Source organism: Poecilia mexicana, unplaced genomic scaffold (assembly GCF_051168715.1).
Source record: "Poecilia mexicana isolate PSO_F unplaced genomic scaffold, ASM5116871v1 scaffold_15, whole genome shotgun sequence".
Taxonomy (NCBI): Eukaryota; Metazoa; Chordata; class Actinopteri; order Cyprinodontiformes; family Poeciliidae; genus Poecilia; species Poecilia mexicana.
In genome coordinates, this window is record NW_028263384.1 from 22,604,319 (window position 1) to 22,625,840 (window position 21,522).

Below are 21,522 nucleotides of genomic sequence, written 5' to 3' on the forward strand. Positions count from 1 at the left end.
ATTTCACATCATTTCATACATGCTGATGCATAGGAGAATAATTACTTATACTGTAATTTGCATTAGGAAAAGAAGCTTTGGGAAATTGGATCACTGAGCAACAGCCCAGTTCGTCTCTGTTTGTTTCAGTTCAACATTTTATTCATTTTCTTACTACACTTTTTCCTTCAACTCAGCTTTCTCAAAATATATTATAACCTTGGTTTATTCATCATCTGTAAGTCATGATGATTAAAATTACAAGACATAATAAGACGAGATAAGACAATTTATTAGTCTCCCATAAGAGAAATGTGTCTGGGAATATGGCTTAGAATATTTCAGTGATGAATCGGTATTTTCACTTTCTGTTATGTGAAACAAAAATATTGAACTTTTTCACTTTGGTTTACCATCAGCCTTCGCTCTGTGCACAGAGCTGTGATCATTGAGTATTTTAACGCCACCAGGTTCTGTCAATGAACAATAAATCCGGTAAAAGCGGTGGAGTGCATCGCCGGGTGCGGTGGCGCGCGCCTGTAATCCAAGCTACCGGGAGGCTGAGGCTGGCGGATCGCTTGAGCTCAGGAGCTCTGAGCTGCAGTGGACTATGCCGATCGGGTGTCCGCACTAAGCTCGGTATCGATATGGTGCTCCTGGGGGAGCCCGGGACCACCAGGTCGCCTAAGGAGGGGTGCATCGGCCCAGGTCGGGAACGGAGCAGGTCAAAGCCCCCGTGCCGCTCAGTAGTGGGATCGCGCCTGTGAATAGACGCTGTAGCGCAGCCTGAGTAATACAGCGAGACTCAGTCTTTTTACTGCGTCTGCTCCTCCTGACTGACTGATCAACACTCTGCCTCATCAACGGAGCGGCTCCAAGAAACACAATTACTGCAAATCAGCAACTAAATCACTGCTGCTTGCTCACAACACAGCGCCTCCATCTGGACAACAACACAGCAACTATCACTGCTTTGCTTTTCCCTTCCTGATTCTCCTTCAGGATTTATGTCCTGTTTATGCGGGTAAAAGTTTAAAATACATTTGTCTTATCAAAGGATATTTGTAGAATAGAAGAATATCTAAAGAAACAAAATCAGAAATCGGGTCATCGGCGCAAGTCAACGGTCATTTCGAGTTAACTGGTTGTTTAGAGTACCATCTCCAAACTTATTCGTGAAAAGTTAAGTGGAAGGAAAAAATGTATTAGGGAAAAGGTAGACAACCCCAAGCCTCCAGAGAATTGTGAAGCAAAGTTCCTCCAAGACTTTAAGAGAGATTTACAAGGTGCGATATATAATTGATATATGTGAGTTTTGGAATTTTCATTACTGAAATAAATGAAATCCCTAATATGCTGATTGTTGGTTCGCCTTTTGAAGCAGAACTTGAGCTTTTCTCCCACAGTCTCCAAATTAAAACTCATGTTATTCCTTCACCTGGATTCCTGAGTCTGTATCATAAAATCTATTGTTTAAAACACATCTAATAAAAATATAAATGGTTCATTCAAACAAAAATGTACAAATGTTTAACATTTCTGCCTGATTATCTGAATTATCAAAATGATCAGAATTTAATCACACATAAAAGAGTAATCAAGAATTAGAGACAAATGTTTGATTTTATTCTAACACTGTTCATCATGAAGACAGATGTTCATGCAAGCTTTAAAACTAAACGTTACATCAGGGAGGGAAAAGAAACAACCAGAATGTTTGCCTTTTCTTTCATTCTGCCAAACAGCTGGACAACATTTCATCTTTGGTAAAAATGAGAGAAATACTTTAAAAACAGAATAAAAATATGCTCAAAAACATAAAGAAACTGACATCATGATTTTTAAAAGTTTACTTCAATTCAGAGTAATGAAGGTGCTTTTTAATGTTTTCCTTTTTATTCCCGCTAAAGGCACCCTTCTCTCTCAGACACTTCCTGCTCCCATCATATTCCATTTCTAGGATTTTCCCAGCAGTTATGGATATTAAAAACACAGTGAGTACAAAAACCAAATATCACCTGATTTTAGAGCCAAATGCCCCAGAAATGAACAAAAACAAATAAATAAATCAAATCCTGCCTTTATTTTATTGGTTTTCAAAGTGAATGAGCAACATTTAATGTTTCTTTGAGCTGCAGAATATTTTTCTTTCCTTTGTGTCTGAGCTAAGTGAATGTTTAGTTTACTGGGACTTTATTTTTCTAAGCTATTGCTCCGAGATGCTTTTCCCACAGTGTGATAAATCTCCATAACTACCTTCATTTTTTCCACATTCATCTGGGGCAGCCATTTTGTTCTAGCTTCCTCTTTTGCAGCATCAACTACTTTCTCCTTCCTTTATGTCCTTCATTTTATTTTTTACAATATTTTCAAAATTTCAGACATCAAAATTAATTCAACTACGAGCTCAGTGGAAAACTAAACTGACAAATGCCCTTTACAGAAAGAGTTTCCCTTTCTATCTGAAGGAAACAGGACATCTCTGATCGACACTAAACCAAAGAAAATGAGACAAAACATGCAAAAATTACTCATTTAGCTGAAATTAAATTTAATGAAAAAAAAAACACAAATATCCGACTACTGATCACAGACATTTAGCTAAAATAAAAATGCTGACCTCAGCTAACCCAATTTCAGAGGGTCATTAAATGTTTTAAATAATAACTGACATTCTCCACTACCTACTCTATTTCACGTCCAAATGCTTGAAAACAAAACCAGCACGTTGCTTTCACGATGATGCGTCATCTAACTGCACCAGAGACATGAAAACACAAAGCAAAAACACAGTTTCTGTCTGGAGCTGAATGCTACATGCTTTTCTACAAACATGCTCTCTTTAAACTCTTTAATACTAGATTCTTCTCCTTCATGATGTGTTACTCTCCTTTCTTAATCCACTAAGAAGGCTGGAATATAAAAGGTCTTTTAGGGCTGCAGATGTGAATCTTGATACTGTTGAAATGGGCTGTCACCCAGGGTGCTAACCTACTAGGGATGGCAAGAATGCTCATTTGATAAAAATAACACAAAAAGGCAGTTACTCGTAATTTTCATGTCCAGATATCACCTCAGATGCACGGCCCTAAGTGAGCATCGCTGTAATATTGTAAACTCCCAGGATTCATGAGGTCACAGCCGCACTTGAGTAGCTAAAATCTGCGAATACCAGAGAGCCCATCTAAAAACACTGTTCATTTTAATAGTTCAACCCCCAAATATATCTTGAAATACGTTCATTAGCACAGTGAAACTGTGTTAGCACTAGCTAACATCTACAGTGTTCCTTATCTATAGGGACAGCCAATCAGGGCTAAGGAAAATAAATGGTGACCCTGGATTGGCTGTTTTCAAGTAGAATTGCATCTAGGTATTCCAACTTCCCAATTTGCAAGAATCTGGGTGAGCAACATGTTTCTCTGTGAGGGCCAGTGGCTGTCGGTCTCAGAAATGGTACCTCAGGGAAATTTCAACATTATTTCGATATAAAAACCATCATTGGTGAAACTCATGATAGAGCCGCCACAGAAAGGAACTTAAAAATGAGGAAACATGATGTTTCTAGTCCGTTTTTCCTCCCAGCTGCTCCTCAACATAAATATTTAGTGTCTTATCTCTCATGTTGTTCATAAATGCTACACTTCAAGAAGATCTTAAACCATAATTATGAGTAGAACCGGTCTTTTGCATGATAAAAAGAGAACTAGAACAACACATCACAAAATCTGGTCGTTGTGTTGTGGGCCTTGATCATGTGTAGCAACAGAGCAGGTGGCTTTTTGAACAAGTATGAGCCGATAACAAAGCCACGTTTAGCGTCTGTTTCAGGGAGAGTGGCTGGAAATGTAAGGCACGGTAAGACTCATCTGGAGCATCTCAACTTCCTTCACACCTCCGTCCGTCCGTCCATCCATCCATCCATCCATCCATCCATCCATCCATCCATCCATCCATCCGCTCAGGGAACGATGGAGGAAAAAAGGGTCAGAAACCCTCACAGTGTTCGGTACACTGCAAAAACAAAATCTTACCAACTAGACCATTTTGGTCTAATTTCTTGTGCAGATATCATGGAATACTTGAAATAAGACAAAACGAACTTGAAAGTAACTTTTCAGCAAGATATAGGAGCTTCCGTCATATTGATGGAAACAAATAGTTCCACTGGTAGATTATTAACACAGACATTTTTCCTGTGTTATTAGTGAAATAATCTGCCAGTAGAACTTTTTTAAATTAATATTAAGGGTTTACTGACTCAAAACAAGCTTCTAGATCTTGCTGAAAAGTTACTTCTCAGTTTTTGACTTATTTCAAGTGTACTAAGATATTTGGACTAGAAACTAGACCAAAAGTCTTTGGTAAGATTTTGTGTTTTTGCAGTGTGAACATCTCCCACCGTCTTCTTCATCATTTAACCAACTGTAGAAGCCAAGTGTCTCCACATGTGCTTCTCCTGCTGGGTGAGGTTTGGACGGAGGGCCCCTAGAGGCGGGTGAAAGGGCCCACGTGCAGAGGGCCCCTCAGCTTCGGGGAGGAGCAGGAGTTGGATGTGAAGAGAGAAGACGGGGAGGAGGAGTAAGGCGACGACGAAGCGGATGACGATTCGCTGTTGAGCGTGAAGACACTGGAGATCGCCACATCAATGATGCCTTGACATAATTCTGGATAAAGTTTCCTGAATGAGGGAGGTGGAAAACCATTAAATTATGATCTGAAACATAAATAAAACTGTGATTTGTGAAGAGCCATACTGACTGAGCGCAGGCTGGAGCGCCGTTGATCTCGATGAGCCACACTTTGAAGTTTTCGTCGACCATGAAGTCAAAGCCAAAGAGCTGGAAGCTCTGGTAGGACAGGTGCTTGGTGCTGATGGCCGCCTCGATGCACGACAGGCAGCTCCTGAAACGACACCAAAGTTTTCTCAGCTTAATGTGCTACCCATATCTTAATGGGTAGCACATTAAGACATGCTACCCATTTCCTGTTGGACAGACGAACCCTTCCTCTCTGAGTTTGCTACTTACCTCAAGCTAGCAGGATGTGTAAAGCTTTAAACTTTAAAATACAAGTTATTATATCCTATCAAGGATGTGCTTCCAACTAATAATTAGTTATTATTCCGCTGTTTAGATAAAGGACTTGATGTTGGTGCCTCTCTTTTTTCTATGTTCTCTTCAAACTAACTAGTCCTAACAACCAACCATTTGTAAACATTAAATTTTTAATAATTTTCCAGAGAGATTCACTGAAATAGCATTTTAAAAAGGCATGTGTTGGTTCACTGTAACATCGGTCAGAACAGTTCTGGTCCTGGGCAGAACCAGAACTTGCTACAGGAACCAGGTGGTTGTTTTAGCCAGGGAGCACACTGGGATGAGCTGGATAATGTCAAAGTTTCCCTCCTGAACAGGAGTCAGAGTGATTCAGAGTGCATTCACACCAGCTCTGCTTAGTTCACTTTAATCGGATTCCAGTTTGTTTGCCTACAATGGTTCTGTTCGTCTGGGGAGGTGTGAATATGACATTCACCAAAAAAGCAAACTCTTGTTTGCCTGCAAACGTCGGTCTCAGTTTAGTTGAAGTGAACTCTGGCGGAGTTTGAATGAAGACGATAGGAGACAGTTCCAAAAACAGGAAGCGGACTAAAGCACAGGGCACTTTGGGTAAATACAACCAGAACAAACACGCTGGTATATCACTAGTGGGAGAAATGACTCAGTATTTTACCAAAAACAAAATAGAAATCCTACAACCGCTAACATCTGACACTACTCCATTTTTGTTTTCATTTTGTGAATCAGGAAGTTGCACTCAGTGTCTTCTTCAGAGATATTTGTGTTGTTTCCTTCACTGGTTCTTGGTGCAGCACCACCACAGGCAGGGAGGGGAACAGGTTTTTCAAAAAGTTTAGATTGTTTGACACGGTGCTGTCAGAAAGAGAACCACACCAGCTGAAAATGTAACAAATGTTGCAACTTTGGTCCCAATCAGACCAAAACTACTCTCAGGTTTCCTAACGTTCCATCCTAAACTACGACCTACACTAACTCCCTTCCACTCTACATCTGCTCCACAGTTCCCACAGTTACGTAATGCTGTAATGAACAGGAATCAACTCACTTGATGACGTGTTTGATCTGAGGTAATATGGTCGTCTCCAGGGTGACGTTGTGAGTGTTGAGCAGGTACAGCCTGAACTCGTCGAAGAACATCTCGTTGCCCTCCTCGTAGCGGCCGTAGTTCTGGGAGTGCTCCTTCTGGATGCAGTGATTGGTCAGGTGGCTGGTCATGTCCTGCAGGTCTGCACTGTTGTAGGGCTCCGACGAGGTCCGCAGCACGCCCTCCCGGTACAGGTAGATGTTATACTGATGGTCCACCAGAACCCAGCTCCTGTCAATGACAGAGCAGGTGTGAGTCAAGCAGCTGAGGCAGATTCTCCAGAGGTGCAGCATGGCTGAAACACCTGCCTGATGTCAAACTTCCGATGACCCGGCTCCAGCAGCAGGGGTTTCTCCAGGTACTTCTGGATAACATGAACCTGTCCCTGATTGTCAATATAGTCCAGCAGCTGATTGGCATCATGTGAGATCAGGATACCAGCACCTAGCGCAACAGGAAAGGCTAGCTTAGGTTTCTATCAGCAAATCATGAGATCAATACATGCAGGCAAAGTTCTAGGTTCTATCAGCTCAATGGTGGATATAAATGCATATAAATGATATAAGTGGATATAAGATCCACTAAAAATGTGTCATTGATGGATGAGTGAATGAAAAGATGAAAGATTGAATGAATAGATAAATAGATGGATGGATAAAAAAACAAACATCTCTTTTAGCATCAACTCAAAAGCCATCCATAAAAATAAACCAGCATCTGCGTCAGAAACCAGTCTGTACCTTTAGCTCCAGCAGAAGACTTGGCGATCCACACGGTTCCTTCTCCGCTCTCCTTCTTAGCGTGGTAGGAGGCCAGGAAGACTTCCCGCTCATCCGTCTTCGGGTTGCTCTTCAGGTGACTGATGCCATTGGTAGCCGGGGCAACGGGAGTGTTGAGGTTGGTGGGGTAGATGATGTAGGACTCTGGGAACCAGTTGCTAGAGTCTGACAGCTCTGGGCTGGTCTTTATTAGCCTAATGACCCAGAAGGAGAGCGGTCAGCTGATTTTATTCCCTCTGACTGATCAGCTTTCAGACGAGATAACAGAAACAAATGTGTCTGAGAGGAAGACGGAGACTCACTTGACCAGCGACGCCTTCCTGCACAGCTTGTCTGCTCCTCTGTAGTAATTCACCAGCTGCACCAGTCCTGGTTCATGGCCTGAAACGTCAACATGAGGACATTTCAACATGTTCCAGTGGCACCTGAGTCATTCTGAAGTTGAAATCATAAACAGGAAGTTATTTGACAGAAACCTCAAAATCCAATATGGCTGCCCTGTGTTTAAAATCAAGCGTTAGTTTCAGAAATGAACACCTTGTTTTCACTTCACACAAGCTGTGTTTCCGACCAACTGTCATGTGAATTATAATCAAACTCTTGAAGTGTTATAAAATGCAAATTAGGCATGTTTTTTTATTATTATTTTTTAATCAGATGTTGATGTTACGTAATGCCGTAATGAAAATTTAGTGACCTGGACCAACCATTTCAGAAGCTGGAGGTTTGGACTTGTACTGAAATTTTTCTGAGCTTTGTGCCTCTGGTAAGGCACAAAGGTTCTAGTTGGGCCATTAGCAACATTACAGCCCATTATTCAGCAAATGTGTTTCTATCTCCCCATTAGTGCATTAACTCTTTTTCAGAGAAGCCAAAAACTACTGCAAGCAAGCCACTGCTTGTTTCAGTTCTAAAAGTGAAACTCATAATATTTAGTTTATTACGCACAGAAAGATAAATAAGCTCTTATGCAATCCGATTCATGTTTTTTCACTCTTCATCCTGTAATCTGGGAATTTTGATTTCCAAATTTCCAATCAAATATAAATTTAAAACTTCCTATGATGTTGCTGGCATCCTCTCTGGTTCATATGTGACAGTCTGAGTGGGATTTCTCTTGAAGCTCCAGCAAGCCACGCTTTTTTTCCTTCCACTCAACTTTTCATTGACTCAGTAACTGTCTCCTGGAACTGTCAAGCTAGCACTCTTCCAAATTACTGCACAGAGCATTACATTTCTGAATTTTAAAGAATACATTGGTAATCATTTGTGGGAAACTGACACAAACTTTATCACAATTAACATTAACAAATGCTTGAAATCAATCATTCTGTGTGTAATGAATCTAATTGAGTTACACCATTTGAATTTGAGAACTTTTGGGTTAAACTGCAGAACAAAACGGGTTTTTTTCTACAGGATGAAGACATGAATAAGTCCCCAGCAGTCTGATCTTGAGTGGGTTGACACCAAATATAGTACATCACTCACCAAGGCGTCCAAATGGCAGCCGGTTCCGCTCACCGAGCATGAGGTTGAATCTGGGATTGTCTCTTTTCAGCCTCTTCCAGTGTCCGGTGGACAACAGGATTTTAGACACTTCAGCATAAATAGTGCTGTTATCATCGCGGCTAACAAAGGTGTACATGGGAGAGCTCATCATTCCACGCTGACCACAAACACGTCAAGTAGCCTACAAAGTCTGGGCTAGTGTGAGCCGGTTAGCCGTGGGTGGAGGCTGGATCTGCAGCAGACAGCCTGGTGGGGATTATCACCTCTGTCCGAGCCATGATGGTGCTGATGAGTCGGTCATATTAAGTCCACACTTTTAACTGGGCTCAAACTGGTTTCCAATTGGATATATCCAGCAGCTAGAGGCTAACACATGTTGGCATGAGATATAAAGGGTAGTTACTGCATGTTGCTGAGCTGATACGGTTCTGTTCCTCTTCCCAGACAAGGGTGTGTCTGTGTGACTGGCTCAGCGCAGCTCCGGTTCCTGGGGCTGGTCCCGTCCGGATTCATTCACATCCTGTCTCCACTTTAGCTAAGCAGCTAACGGTCTCCTACCGCTTCAGATGCTAACAGTAAACTCTCCCTCTGCGCGTCGCCAAAAGCTGCAAAAGTAAATATGAACCTCTCAAAATACAAACTGGCTACTGACTTTATGCTCCCATTTCAACAATACACAACATCCCCCCCTTACAGCGTGTGCTTTATTCTTTGGAATCTCAGACATCCGCTATCAACAGTATAAACACAGCAGTCTAACATTCTGGGTAATGTAGTTTCAGACGTCAGGAACACCCAGCGTAGTTTACAGCAAGAGATTTTAATGTAGCATAAAATAAACTCTGAATGAATTTTAAAAATATTTATGAAGAAATAAAGAATTTCATAAATTCAGTCAAAAATGAAGGTCGCGGCGTATATTCTTTTCATAACATGTACTACATTTCCCAGAACACAATGCACTTAAGCGATAAACTAACTTAGGTGTTATGCAGAGAATTGCATGCCCTGTCGCGGGAACGCGTATCGCTCTAAACTCTCGCACAGTGATGAGAAAACGAACTAACTCTTTATTTCTCCAAGTTGCCAGGGAGATTATTTTTTTAGCAAAGCAAATTATTAACCTGACAATATTAGCATGCCTATTTATTTTCCTCCAATATCATCCGATGATATAAAACTCATACCAGAAGTTCGGAGAAAAAGTTGAGATTTCTGTCTTTAATGAAAAATACTTATTTAAAATAACTAACCAGAGCCTGGTGAGGAGCAAATAAAGCCTGGTGGCCCGCCAGGCTGATAAAACGTTTCTTATACCTATATTTCTAGTTCGAAACAGGAACTCTGTGTCCATATCTCTAGTCTGTCTGGCCTGTAAAATATGTTTTATCTTCGATTGCATCCAAGTCATGTGACCTATTGACTAAAAACCAGAGAGAAATTAGTCTACTAGACTATATAGATGAAGTACAGTGATTTTTATATGAACCCTTTTCATATTTTAGCTAATTTTATATTTTTTAAAAAAAGTTTTTTTCTTCAATAACGTCCAAACAATGTGACTTATTAATTCAAAATGAATGTGAAATGGTTCTACTACTCTGGACAGATGAGGGACACATATTTGTTTTCCATTTTAGATCTTTTTAAAAATATTTTATAGGTAATTTTATATGTAAAAAGTCATCTTTTCCTTCAGGAGCTTCCTGGTCATGTGACTCATTGACTCATAATCTACTAGACTAGATAGATGAGGCACATTCATTTTTTCTATTTTAATCCTTTTTATATTTTTTAGCAATTTTTTTAGTAAAAAAGTATTATTTTTATTTAATAGCTTCCAAGTCATGTTTCTATTAAGTCAAAATCAGTGTAAAATAAAATTCTTCTGCCAGACAATTTTAATTAGGCACACTCATTTTTATTCCATTTTAGGTCTTTTTATATTTTTTTAGAAATTTATTTTACTATTCGGCTTGCTATACTTGTATACACTTTTCTGAACATTTAATAAATAATGATAGAAACATTTTTTTATATTTTAGGAATGTAACAATGTTCTTAGGAATAAGTAAGAGAAAAATTGAAAAGCAGTCTCAATCATTCATTCATTTGTATATTATCTAATCCTCATTGAACTAATTGAAGTGTACAGTTTTCAATAAAATACAATGCAACAGTTTAAACAAAGTTTGTGTAAAAATACTAAAGATCTTACTTCAGATAATGTGTTAATATTTTTTCTTGGGTTTTAATGTTTGGTTACATATTTTGTTTAGGTATTCATTTCATATCTGATGCCTTTCAAAAGAGCCTTGTGCCACTAATGATTCACAGGAAAGCAACAGCTTGACTAAAAAGCTCAATATTGCACAGCTTCTGTTGGGGTCATCAACGTTGCCACTCACAACATGGCGGTGAGTCTTCTGTGGTTATCACGTTAAGGCCACAAGATGGCGACCTAAACCTTTGTTCAAACTGGAACGTTGTTATTCACAACTTGAAAGGATATTACAAAGTTTTAAGAGAAATATGTTCTCTATAAACTCTATGTTGAAGAAAATTCTCTATACTAAACAATAAACATAATTTAGAGGATATTTGTTGAATTCTAAATGTATCTGAACGACAAATTGTAACAGGTTTTGGGCCTCGTTCCATTCTCGTTGGGAAAACTTTTTAAATTGAGTTATCTCTACTTTTTTTAAAAAACAAAAAAAAAATGTTTGACGGTACAATAAAATACAGAGAACGTATTATATTTTTCGCTGATTATCCGAAATTCATTAAAAAGTGACGATGAAAGTTCTCATTGTAGAACTCCGACTCCTCAGAGAGAATTGGGACCAGACAGGAAGTGGTGTCACGGAAGAGGAAGCCAAGTGGCGGGAATCAAGAGTAAAATTATGGCGCTTTAAAGTAGAACAGTGATCGTAACAATTAGCGTGATAAATTTCGCTGCTTCTTTAGCAACTTTAACCTAGTCAGAGCTAACAGGAAGGCAGTCCCGACTGTAAGTGATTCCGGTTATTCTCAGCGCTGTGACGTGTTTTGGGGTGTTAACTGTAAAAAGTCCACGTCTGGAGGACATGAAATTATGGAAGTTAGTAAATATCTGTTTAGCATAACTTCCACATTTTGTCACTTCACAACAGCAAACTCTATCGTATATTATTGGGACTCCATGAAAGTACACAAAGTTCTGCATGTAAGCTTGGAAATATGGATGTCTGCCCGTGGCAAACAGCCTGTTTGTTTATGTTTGAATGTCTGTTTAAGTTGCCCCATTTTCCAGTTACTGCTCCCAAAGTTCACGATATTCCCACAATTAATTACTATGGAAGTTTCCGACATGGAATATTTTCTTAAATCCTCAGGCTGAACTTCCCTTGAAAAGTTTTCAGAAGTTTCCTGGAAATAAGATGTCTCCATTGTGTTACTTTCTTTCCTCCCTTGTTCTATTTGTTGACTTCTCTAACAAACATCTGAACTGGATTTATTTGGAGATTGATAACTTTACACACATCTGGCCTCTATTTACTCATTTATGAACATTCCTGTTGTGATAGATTTTATTTAAGAATATCAGAGTATAGGATAAATACAAATGCAGGTGACATCACATGTATCAATATGTGCTGCTTTGTGTTGTTCTGCTACATTAAAATACCAACAAAGTTTGGAAAGTGAGAGAATATACAAAAGTTCAAGAGGTATGAATACGTTCAGGAGCTGCTGTAAATGTATTTGAAATTGTGATTTTGTTCTTGCTGGTTATTGCTATTCCAAGGGCTTAGAATATAAGACATATAATTTTTTATATGTACAATTTTACGCAATATTTGTAGTGTTTGTATTGCAAACACTGCAAATAATAGAATGAAGGTATATTTCAATAGTTTCAGCAGCTGAAATCAGATATTTACATACACTGTACAAAAACGCAACAAACATTTCCTCCTTGTCTGATAAGTAAGATTAAAGTTTCCCTTTTTTTTGGTCAGTTAGGTTGTTAAATACTGAAATTATTTGGTTTTGTTGAATGTCAGAATAACAGATAAATTAAAAAAAATTACATTTAGTTCAAATTTAAAAGTTTACCTTCATTTTTTGGTTGCTTTCGACAATCAATTCTTCTGGATTATTCCGTTTAATTGTTTCAGGCATGCAGTAATCTGGCTTTTTATGCTGCTTTAGGAATAATGGCTTCCTCTTTTCTGAGCAGCTTTTCAGCCCACGACTCGTTCAATGTAAATAAAGTCAGTTTGTGACTTCATCCAGCATCTCGTCAAAGTCTTTTGGTTTTGGTCAGCACACTTTGCAACAAACCATGAAACCATCCGTTTCCTCCTGGCATCTGGAAGTCCTGGAAATATTACATGGATTTTGTATTTATTAAATAGAAATAATTCGACTGACCCTAAAAGTGTCCTCATTAAGAAATGTGATTTAGTGTGAGTGCTCTCGACACCCAGTAACTGTGACTCTGAACATCAGTTAGCACATTTAGCAGCAACTACATGAGGTTGATGGACAGCGCTAAGACCCTCCTCCTGTTTCTGATTGATTGTTTTTGTTCAGATAATCTTTTCACTAATCTGTCTCATAACAAACTGTCATCACATGGTTACAGTTTTAACATTCTTTATGAAAGTTACATAATGCAGTCCAGTCTGTCTGTCTTTCTGTCGTATTTTTGCTCATGTTTTTTCTTCTATATTTTGGGGTTTAATGAGTGAAAAAAATAAACAAATTCCTTGGGAACATTTTCAAAGTAGCACCACAAAATCAGTGATTTTTTTCTTCAGAAACCGTGTGAAACCCTTTAGGGACTGAAATGTGTATTTTCCTCTGAATTCTGCTTACTTGTTTTTTATTTTTCATCACAAACCGTGAAGAAGAGCATTTTTCTCCGTCTGCGTCAGTTGTGGAGTGGGCCTTGGCGTTGACAGAGGTCATGTATTTTTCATAACGTTTGTCCCCTCTCCTCCATCAGGCTGGAGCAGACCAGGCATGAGTGGCGCACACCTGGAGGAATGGCAGCACAGGTCCTTTGACATTTCATCTGGCAGCTGCACACCTGAACAGAAGGCCGACGCCTACCGGGCCCACATCCTCTCCATTCAGTATGCATGGGCAAGCTCCCAGCTTTCTCAGGCCGGCGCGGCCGGTCTGCTCAGGACCTACTCGGAGCGCTACGCCGCTGTGCTGGACTCGGATGACCCCCAAACGGGGCTCAACAACTATGCAGAGAGCGCGCTCCATCTGGCCCGCAGTCAGAGGAACCTCAGCGACAAATGGGAGTCATCGCTAACGGCGGACAGCGTGCTGCAGATTCCCTCGGTGCAGAGGATGATTCAGGCGAGTTCAGGAAGAGAAAGTTTCCGGGTGGCACCAGCAGATGTTGACATACCTGTGGGACACGAGAGCAGAGGGGACCCCGGCTCAGCGCAGGTTCAGTTTACCGCCAGTCGAGCACCATCCAGCTCGGAGGTTAACGACGTTACCAGGAATCTAACAGAGAGACTGAGAACTTCAGATGGGATCTCAGTTAATCCAAGCGTTGTCCCTCAACTTGCAGTACGACCTCAGTCAGCGTTTGGTCATTCTTCTTCATGTGGTCCTTCAGGAGGTGCACAAACCCATCAGTCCTCTTTCTTCCCCTCCTCAAACCCGTCCAAACGGAAGAACTTTTACAGTCCAGACAGAAGCGTTGGCGTTAGCGGGCAACATGGAGGTCCAGAGGCAACCGAACCCCGCGCCGTGAGCAACTTCAAAACCGCCCGGGAGCAGTTCATCGTCGATCAGCAGAAGAAACACTCCTGCCAGCCCCAGAGAGGTCACCCGCCTGGGATGGCGGCGGCCATGAAAAAGTCTCTGGGGGCCAACAGATCTCGAGGGGCGTTCTCCAAGTTTGTGTCACCGATCCCCCGGCCGGAGGAGGAAGACAGCAGTAAAAACTCCAACCCAGAACCTCAAATCCTGGACGAGCGACTGAAGAACTTTGAGCCAAAGATAGTGGAGCTGATCATGAGTGAGATCATGGATCACGGCCCGCCGGTTGCCTGGGACGACATCGCTGGCCTGGAGTTTGCTAAGACGACCATAAAGGAGATTGTGGTGTGGCCCATGCTGCGTCCTGACATCTTCACCGGGCTCCGCGGGCCGCCCAAAGGCATCCTGTTGTTTGGGCCCCCGGGAACGGGGAAAACGCTCATCGGAAAATGCATCGCCTGCCAGTCCGGTGCCACCTTCTTCAGCATCAGCGCCTCGTCACTAACGTCCAAGTGGGTGGGCGAAGGAGAGAAAATGGTCCGGGCGCTGTTTGCCATCGCCCGCTGCCACCAGCCGGCGGTGATTTTCATCGATGAGATCGACTCCCTGCTGTCCCAGCGGACGGATGGGGAGCACGACTCGTCCCGCAGGATAAAGACGGAGTTCCTGGTTCAGCTGGACGGCGCTGCCACGGCAGCCGATGATCGCATCCTGGTGGTCGGCGCCACCAACCGGCCCCAGGAGATTGACGAGGCCGCGCGGCGCCGCCTGGCAAAGCGGTTGTACGTCCCCTTGCCCGAAGCGGGCGCCCGGCGGCAAATTGTGACCAACCTCATGGCGCGGGAGAGAAACCACCTGAGAGGACAGGAGCTGGAGAGCGTGGTGGCGGCCACGGAGGGTTTCTCCGGCGCAGACATGACCCAGCTGTGCCGGGAAGCCGCCCTGGGCCCCATACGCAGCATCCAACTCAACGACATTGCCACCATCAGCGCAGATCAGGTGAGGCCGATTCTTTACGCCGACTTCCAGGAGGCCCTGAAGACGGTTCGACCCAGCGTGTCGGCTAAAGACCTGGAGCTGTACGAGGACTGGAACAAAACCTTCGGATGCGGACGGTGAACTCATCTGCCTCCGCTTGAGGCCAGCAGGTCCTTTGACAGAGTGAATAAAAATCTGAGTGCTGGAAGGCCTTTGAGTTCATGTTAACGCAAAAGAGAACAGAAAATGTATTTATTTTGAGTTTGATACATAGATCTAAAATGTAGATTAAAACTTGATAAATTCAGTTTTTTAAAAAGGAATTCTTGCACAGAAAATTTCACCTTTAAGTTTCCCACAGACTGAACATTCCCTCCTTCTGTCAACAGGTGGGGGAGGGGCTGAATGCCAAATGCAGTCAGGGCTTTTCTTTTACTTGCATCTCTTCATTTTATGCACAGGTCAGCAGTTTTTATACCATAATAATAAAAACTCCACTTAGGCAGACTGTGGTACCAGTAACTGGACAGTTACCAGTTAGCGCCTTTAGGGTGGTTTTATGACTCCAGTGCTTAAGTTACCAGCAGGGCGGCGCTTGGAAATATCTGAATTTGACCAGTGGTGAAAATCTTAATGCTGTGGTTGTGAAATGCAACAAATCCACCTGAAAAGCTTTGGATATTAAACTTTAGTTAAAGGATTTATTGCACCAGCTTCTAGAAATAGCTCCTCAAATTGAATCCAGTTTGCTGCTCAGATGTTTGGTTTTTCCTCTTCTGTATTTGGATGAACTTTCCTGAAGGTTTTTGGTCTTTCAGCTCTTTTATTTTGAAACCTTGAGTTTCCATCCTGTCTGTTTTCTATTGTAACGTGATTTGAAGTTCATGTCCAGCACCTTGTTGGCTTCACCAAGCATGTTCCACCTTTTGTTTTATTTATAAAGCTTGACTGTTGTTAGGGACATTTGCTCAAAATGCCATATAAAAATATAAATTTCATATCTGTAAAGTTTATAACCCAGAATAAAAAATGAAAACATTTTTCTGTTTCTTGTGCTCAGCGACTCGGTTCTCCTTGCTGATCTGATCCACAGAGGGCAGTGTCATCCCTTCAAGTCTCCCTGTCCTGAAACCTTCCTGACTCTGGATGTGTTAATAATATCTACGGAAGTTGAGCAACACTGAGAATCCTAAGTTTCATGAATATAAAAAAAGTTTTCATGTGCTTTTCCTCCCTTCCTGTTAGAGTCAGCCGTGGAGTCGACAGAAAAAAACTGCTTCTGCAGCTCGACTGATAAACATCCATGTTCCTGTTTTGGCTCAGATCCTCATCCAGATACTTGATGATTGGTTAAAAAGTTTTTATTTGGAATATTTGCAGTTTTTTGAGGTGGTTTTGGCTGCAGGATAAGCATTTTTTTAAACAATCACTGGACATTTTCACATTGTCACATCTACAAATGTCATTGTTTTATCTGACAGATATCAACAGAAGGGTTCATTTTGAAGTCTTTCCACAATTTCTCATTTCAATTTAGTTCTGGACTTTGACTAGACCATTCTAACATATTTATTGTGGTCTAAACCACTCCATATCTGGCTGTATGTTTAGGGTGGTTGTCCTGCTGGAAGTTGAAGCTCCACCCCCAGTCTTCCTCATGCAGCCTGACTCAACTCTGACCAGCTTCCCTGTCTCTGATGAAGAAAGTTGATTCCACACAGTGAATGGCCGTGACCTGGTAGGTTTGTAGTTGTTCCAGGATGTTATTTCATACGCTAATCCTGTCCTGAACTTCTCCCTGAATGATCTGATGTGTGTAATATTCAATACAATTAATTGCCTTTTTAAAGAAAAAAAAAAACTATAAAGGTTCTGGTTGTGTTTCTGGTACACCCGTAAATCTGACGCACAAGCTACATCTGCTAACAACAGATGGACAATTAATTTTTTATAAAAAATGATTGAATAGTACGCTGAAAAAGACTATTGTGTTCAAGTTGTGGTAAAAAGAGTTAGCGTGTCACTGAGGCTATTCAAGCCTAAAATAGCATCTCAATGCTAAACATGTAGCAGCAGCACAGACTGTCAGCGTTCACAGCGTCCACATTTCCAAAGAAGTTCCACTATTAGGGCTTCCTCAAACATTTTGTAAAAAAAAAAATGAAGCTTGAAAACACTAAAAAACAATACAAATTTTTGTTGTTGAGCTCATACATTTTATTTGTTTAATAATTTAGCAGCAAAAAGATGTTTTGAATTGAACATGTTGACTATTTATGTAGTTTTTGATAAAAAATGTGATTAAATAATTACAGACCCTGCAATTAACTCAATTAAAAAAATATTGAGCCTCTCTCCACCACTCAGAGTTTTTTAATTAAATTATTTTTTCTCTGGTAGCATATATCAATTTTATTTACAAAGCTTAAAACAAAAAGTACTAAATTATGAAGTAACTTTATACCATTAGTTGCACTGGATTTCTTCAGGGGTATCAGAGTGAAGGGGTTGAATACAAAGACAAATCAGTCCTATTAGAATTTTCACTTTACACTTTTCATGTTGCTCTATAAAATACACTCAAGTTTTTAATGCAGTGTGATAAAAGTGGATAAGTTCTTGGGGTGTGAATACTTTTGCGCCCAGCTGTAAACAGACTTTTACAGACTGTGCACAAATTAAATGAAATTTTCATGCAGAATTAATGAGCAAATCTTTGAAAATCTGGAGGACCATGAAAAAGGACTTTCATTTATTTTTCATCTTTTTGTGAAGTCCCTGATAAATATTTCAGACTTGTGTGCTTGGCCACTCTATTGAAACTTTGTTGAATTAGCCAACAGTGAAATCAGTCGCGCGCACACACACACACACACACACACACATACACACACACACACACACACACACACACACACACACACACACACACACACCCAGGGGTCTTTCTCCGAACACGGGGACTCCTCACAGCTGGACCGGGACAGATGCACAGAATTCCTCTGGTGCTGACGGGATCCATCGGGTCCGGTGAGTATCAGCTGAAAAATGTGCCATATGGTGAGCGCTTGTAGTGGTGCTCACATCTGGGCCGGGCGTTCATATCTTACACAGCACATCTCCAGGAAGAATGTGTGTGTGTGCGTGTGCGTGTGTGTTAGTGGTGGGACTTCATTAATCATTTTAATCAAGTTAATTGCAGGTTCTGTAATTTATTAATTGCTTTATAATCATCATATTTATCAATAAAATAAGCAACATTCTCAATTTAAAAACCCTTTTTGCTGCTAGATTATTGAATAAAAAGACAAATTGGCACAATAACAAAGACATCAGAATATCAGCGAAAAGCTCATTTATTTCAGCAGATGAATCCAGAATATTATTATTTTAATTTTCAAGATTAAAAATTAAATCTTGATTTTAATCTGTTATTTAGGTTCTTCAACCATCAGATTGGAGCAGACTGTTATTTTACCCATTCAGCTTTCCTGTGTTTCAGGAACTGATGATCATTAATGGAACATCTTTAAAAATGTGGACTTTGGACATTGCTAATGTAGCAGCTAACATTAGCGTTAGCTGCTACATTAGTATTTAGATGCTACTTTAGGCTTGAATAGCTTCACTGCTATGCTAGCTCCTTTTAGTTCCACTCAAACACCACAAGTCTTTTCCCGCGTCCAATCAGATCGTTTTTTGAAGCAATAATTAACCCCCAGTAGACTTACAGTCTACCCAAGTTATATTTATTTTGATTTTACTTACAATCATCTTTAATGAGCTTCAACTGTTAGCAAATCTTAGCAATTTGCTACATCACAAAATGATTATTTCCCCCCTCGGAGAATTCAGTTCAGAATATTTTTGACCCACTTGCTTCGGTTTCTTCCACCACCAACCACTGGTATCACTGAGCTAAAAGATAAGACCTGAAATCTGCACTGGTTACATCTTCATCATGAGCATTAATGTCATTACTTTTTTACCTCTGAAAAAAAATTGAAATAGTTGCATTTTTACACAAGGAATAATATTAAAATCCAATATTTTAATGGACCATGATAGGAGTAAATTTTTTTAAAGTATTTTTAGTAGTGAAATCTTCTCATCTTGTTTGCTGATTTCTGCTCCTGATCTGTGTTTTTTGTCTGCGTTGTTCCAGAATATTACGTAGGCAACATCTGACTGCAAAGAATATGTGGGTTTGTCTGTATTTATAGATATGATTCATGTATACAAACAGCAGTAACTGAGTCAAAATGAGAAATCTTCTGGAAAATAATAAGCCTTACTAATGTGCATGCTCCTTTGTATAGATCTGCTTTCACATTCTGAAAAAAGATGCAGTGGAAACAATCCTTTACTGCTCGGTCTTACAAGAGACGACTAACAATTATTTCTTAATCTTTTATTTTTCTTCCTTTTACATTTTTAAAAATATTTCAGTGTGAGATTATGCTTCTGCAAAAATCTGAATTTATCTCAAGGATTTTTAAACATCTTCACTAAATAGATGTGGAGGTTTCTGTGGTCGCTTGTAATCTATAGAAATCAGAAGTGGCAAACAGCTGCCAATGAATGAAGCAAATTAAAAATATTCAGCTTATAAAAATGTCTTGTGGTGAATAACAGGAGAACAAAACAGTTTGTGTCTTTTGTAAATTTTAGATCTTATAATTTCCCAGGTTGTATAGAAAATATATTTGGAGGGAAAAAAATTCCTTACTCTTAAAATAGACACCCATGTGAAATATATCTGAAAGGTACAAGCAGACACATTTTACTGCAAACTCTATAATTTCATGTCAGTGCTGTCTGGCGGATCTGCAGTTTAATCATATGCAGGGAAGTATCCCGTAAACGCAGAAATGTGCCGTATCTTGATGAGCCCACAACTGGAATCGGTTGAGTCTGCTTCTTGAAGGATATTTTAGTCAGCAAAGGGTCGAAAAGGGGAAGTGAGATTTGGGATTCGGGTCGGGCCAGATTTGGTTGGCCAGAATATCCCTCTCATGCAAATAGTACTCCCCCCTCCTGCAGAGTCCCAATCAAGCATGGGTGCAGAGAGGGGGTTCCACGTTGGCTGCAGCTGCTTCCCGTTCCTGTTCAATCAAACAGCCGCCATCTGGAGGTGGCCGTCTCCTCGCAGCTCCGCACAGTTCCTCCGCTGGCCCTGACTGCGTCTCTCCAGACAGGCCTGGCCCTCAGACCGCCCCCTACCCTTCTACAGGCCTGGCCTTCCTTTCTGTCTGTCCTCTTCACTGCGGCGTCTTCTCAGCATGTGTCGTCATGCTTCCAGCAGTTATTTAAAACCGGTCCACCTCTGCAGGCGGATTACTCTTTGTCATTATAGGCGCATCTCAACAAATCAGAATGCTATTAAAAACGTAGATTATTCCAGTGATTCAGTTTCCAAAAGTACCGATTAGGACTAAATAGAGATGATTAGCTGTAAGGGAAAAGCCGAAAGAGAAGAAGAGCTACCAAGGGAATACTGCGCTTGATTGGCCTGCAAATTCCCCAAGTACTGAGTGCATATGTTTCACAGTTCTGTAACTATGACTATAACAACATTAGCTATGTTTTCATCCAAACTTTAAAATGTCACAGAAAAGGAAATGCGAGTTGTTTCCATGTACTGGTTTGGAGCGACTCAACCAGGCTGTGCAAAGCTAACTTTGTCAGATGTTGGCGCTACACATGACTGTAATAAACAGGAAGTAGAGGTTGCAAGTTAGCATGGACCACACATCTCAGAAAATGGAGAAAGTCCTTTCCTCCAACAGAGGTCTGGACTTTTACATTTTTCAGGGTTTTGTGCATCAACCCACAGACCCACTAAAAGATTTGATACCTTAGAACTTAGTTGCCAAATGTGTTTCCATCTCAAAACTGTCTCAAGCGAGATGTTTTTGCAAAATTGAGGAAGCTATTCCAACTCTTCAGCCTTTTCTAATGTGACACTTCAATATGTGCTTAGAAAAACATTGATGGAAGCACGATTACTGTCTTGGTCCAATTTCAGTGGCCACACTGAGGTCCAGTTACTGCCAGACCGGCATAATCCAGGAATAACCCAGTTAGAACCAGTCTGAGTCTAAAAGATCTGAAAATGCTACACATTATGCACCAACCTAAAGAAATTCTTGGACAGAAGACAAAGGAGGACATTGACATTATTTCAGTTTAACTGTTTTTTGCCATCCCCCTTTTTACACAAAGACATTCAGTTTAGAGACCTAAAGGAGATGCACACCTGAATATCATCTGCATAGCAGCAACATCAGAGAGCTACAAATCCTCAAAATGTTCTGAAGAACAAGCATGTAAA

General features: G+C 40.6%; 2 protein-coding genes and 1 non-coding gene across 4 annotated transcripts; 2 read left to right on the forward strand and 1 right to left on the reverse strand.

The window, feature by feature from the left end:
- The first annotated feature begins 495 nt into the window (after positions 1-495).
- Positions 496-794, forward strand: LOC148155363 (signal recognition particle RNA). The gene has a single exon (XR_015765554.1).
- A 789-nt stretch (positions 795-1,583) lies between these two features.
- ttl (tubulin tyrosine ligase) lies at positions 1,584-9,204 on the reverse strand. Of its 2 annotated transcripts, none has more exons than XM_014992809.2 (7): positions 8,415-9,204; positions 7,226-7,304; positions 6,885-7,117; positions 6,453-6,588; positions 6,106-6,375; positions 4,741-4,884; positions 1,584-4,660 (listed from the first exon to the last, which is right to left on the reverse strand). In XM_014992809.2, the coding sequence occupies exons 1-7, from the start codon at positions 8,584-8,586 to the stop codon at positions 4,468-4,470; spliced, it is 1,227 nt and encodes a 408-aa protein (XP_014848295.1). In that variant the 5' UTR covers positions 8,587-9,204; the 3' UTR covers positions 1,584-4,467. The 2 variants fall into 2 exon arrangements, with proteins under 2 accessions (XP_014848295.1, XP_087869245.1); XM_088013119.1 differs by having other exon boundaries at positions 7,226-7,358; positions 8,415-8,500.
- A 1,934-nt stretch (positions 9,205-11,138) lies between these two features.
- fignl1 (fidgetin-like 1) lies at positions 11,139-16,228 on the forward strand. The gene is made up of 2 exons (XM_014992804.2): positions 11,139-11,448; positions 13,432-16,228. The coding sequence occupies exon 2, from the start codon at positions 13,449-13,451 to the stop codon at positions 15,327-15,329; it is 1,881 nt and encodes a 626-aa protein (XP_014848290.2). The 5' UTR covers positions 11,139-11,448; positions 13,432-13,448; the 3' UTR covers positions 15,330-16,228.
- Positions 16,229-21,522: the final 5,294 nt, after the last annotated feature.

Coding starts and splice junctions, on each gene's coding strand:
- fignl1 (XM_014992804.2), top strand. CDS start 13,449: ATGAGTGGCGCACACCTGGAGGAATGGCAGCACAGGTCCTTTGACATT.
- ttl (XM_014992809.2), bottom strand. CDS start 8,586: ATGATGAGCTCTCCCATGTACACCTTTGTTAGCCGCGATGATAACAGC. Junction 7,118..7,225: donor AGGAAGGCGTCGCTGGTCAA/GTGAGTCTCCGT, acceptor CTGGGTCATTAG/GCTAATAAAGACCAGCCCAG. Junction 4,661..4,740: donor GGCGCTCCAGCCTGCGCTCA/GTCAGTATGGCT, acceptor TCCCTCATTCAG/GAAACTTTATCCAGAATTAT.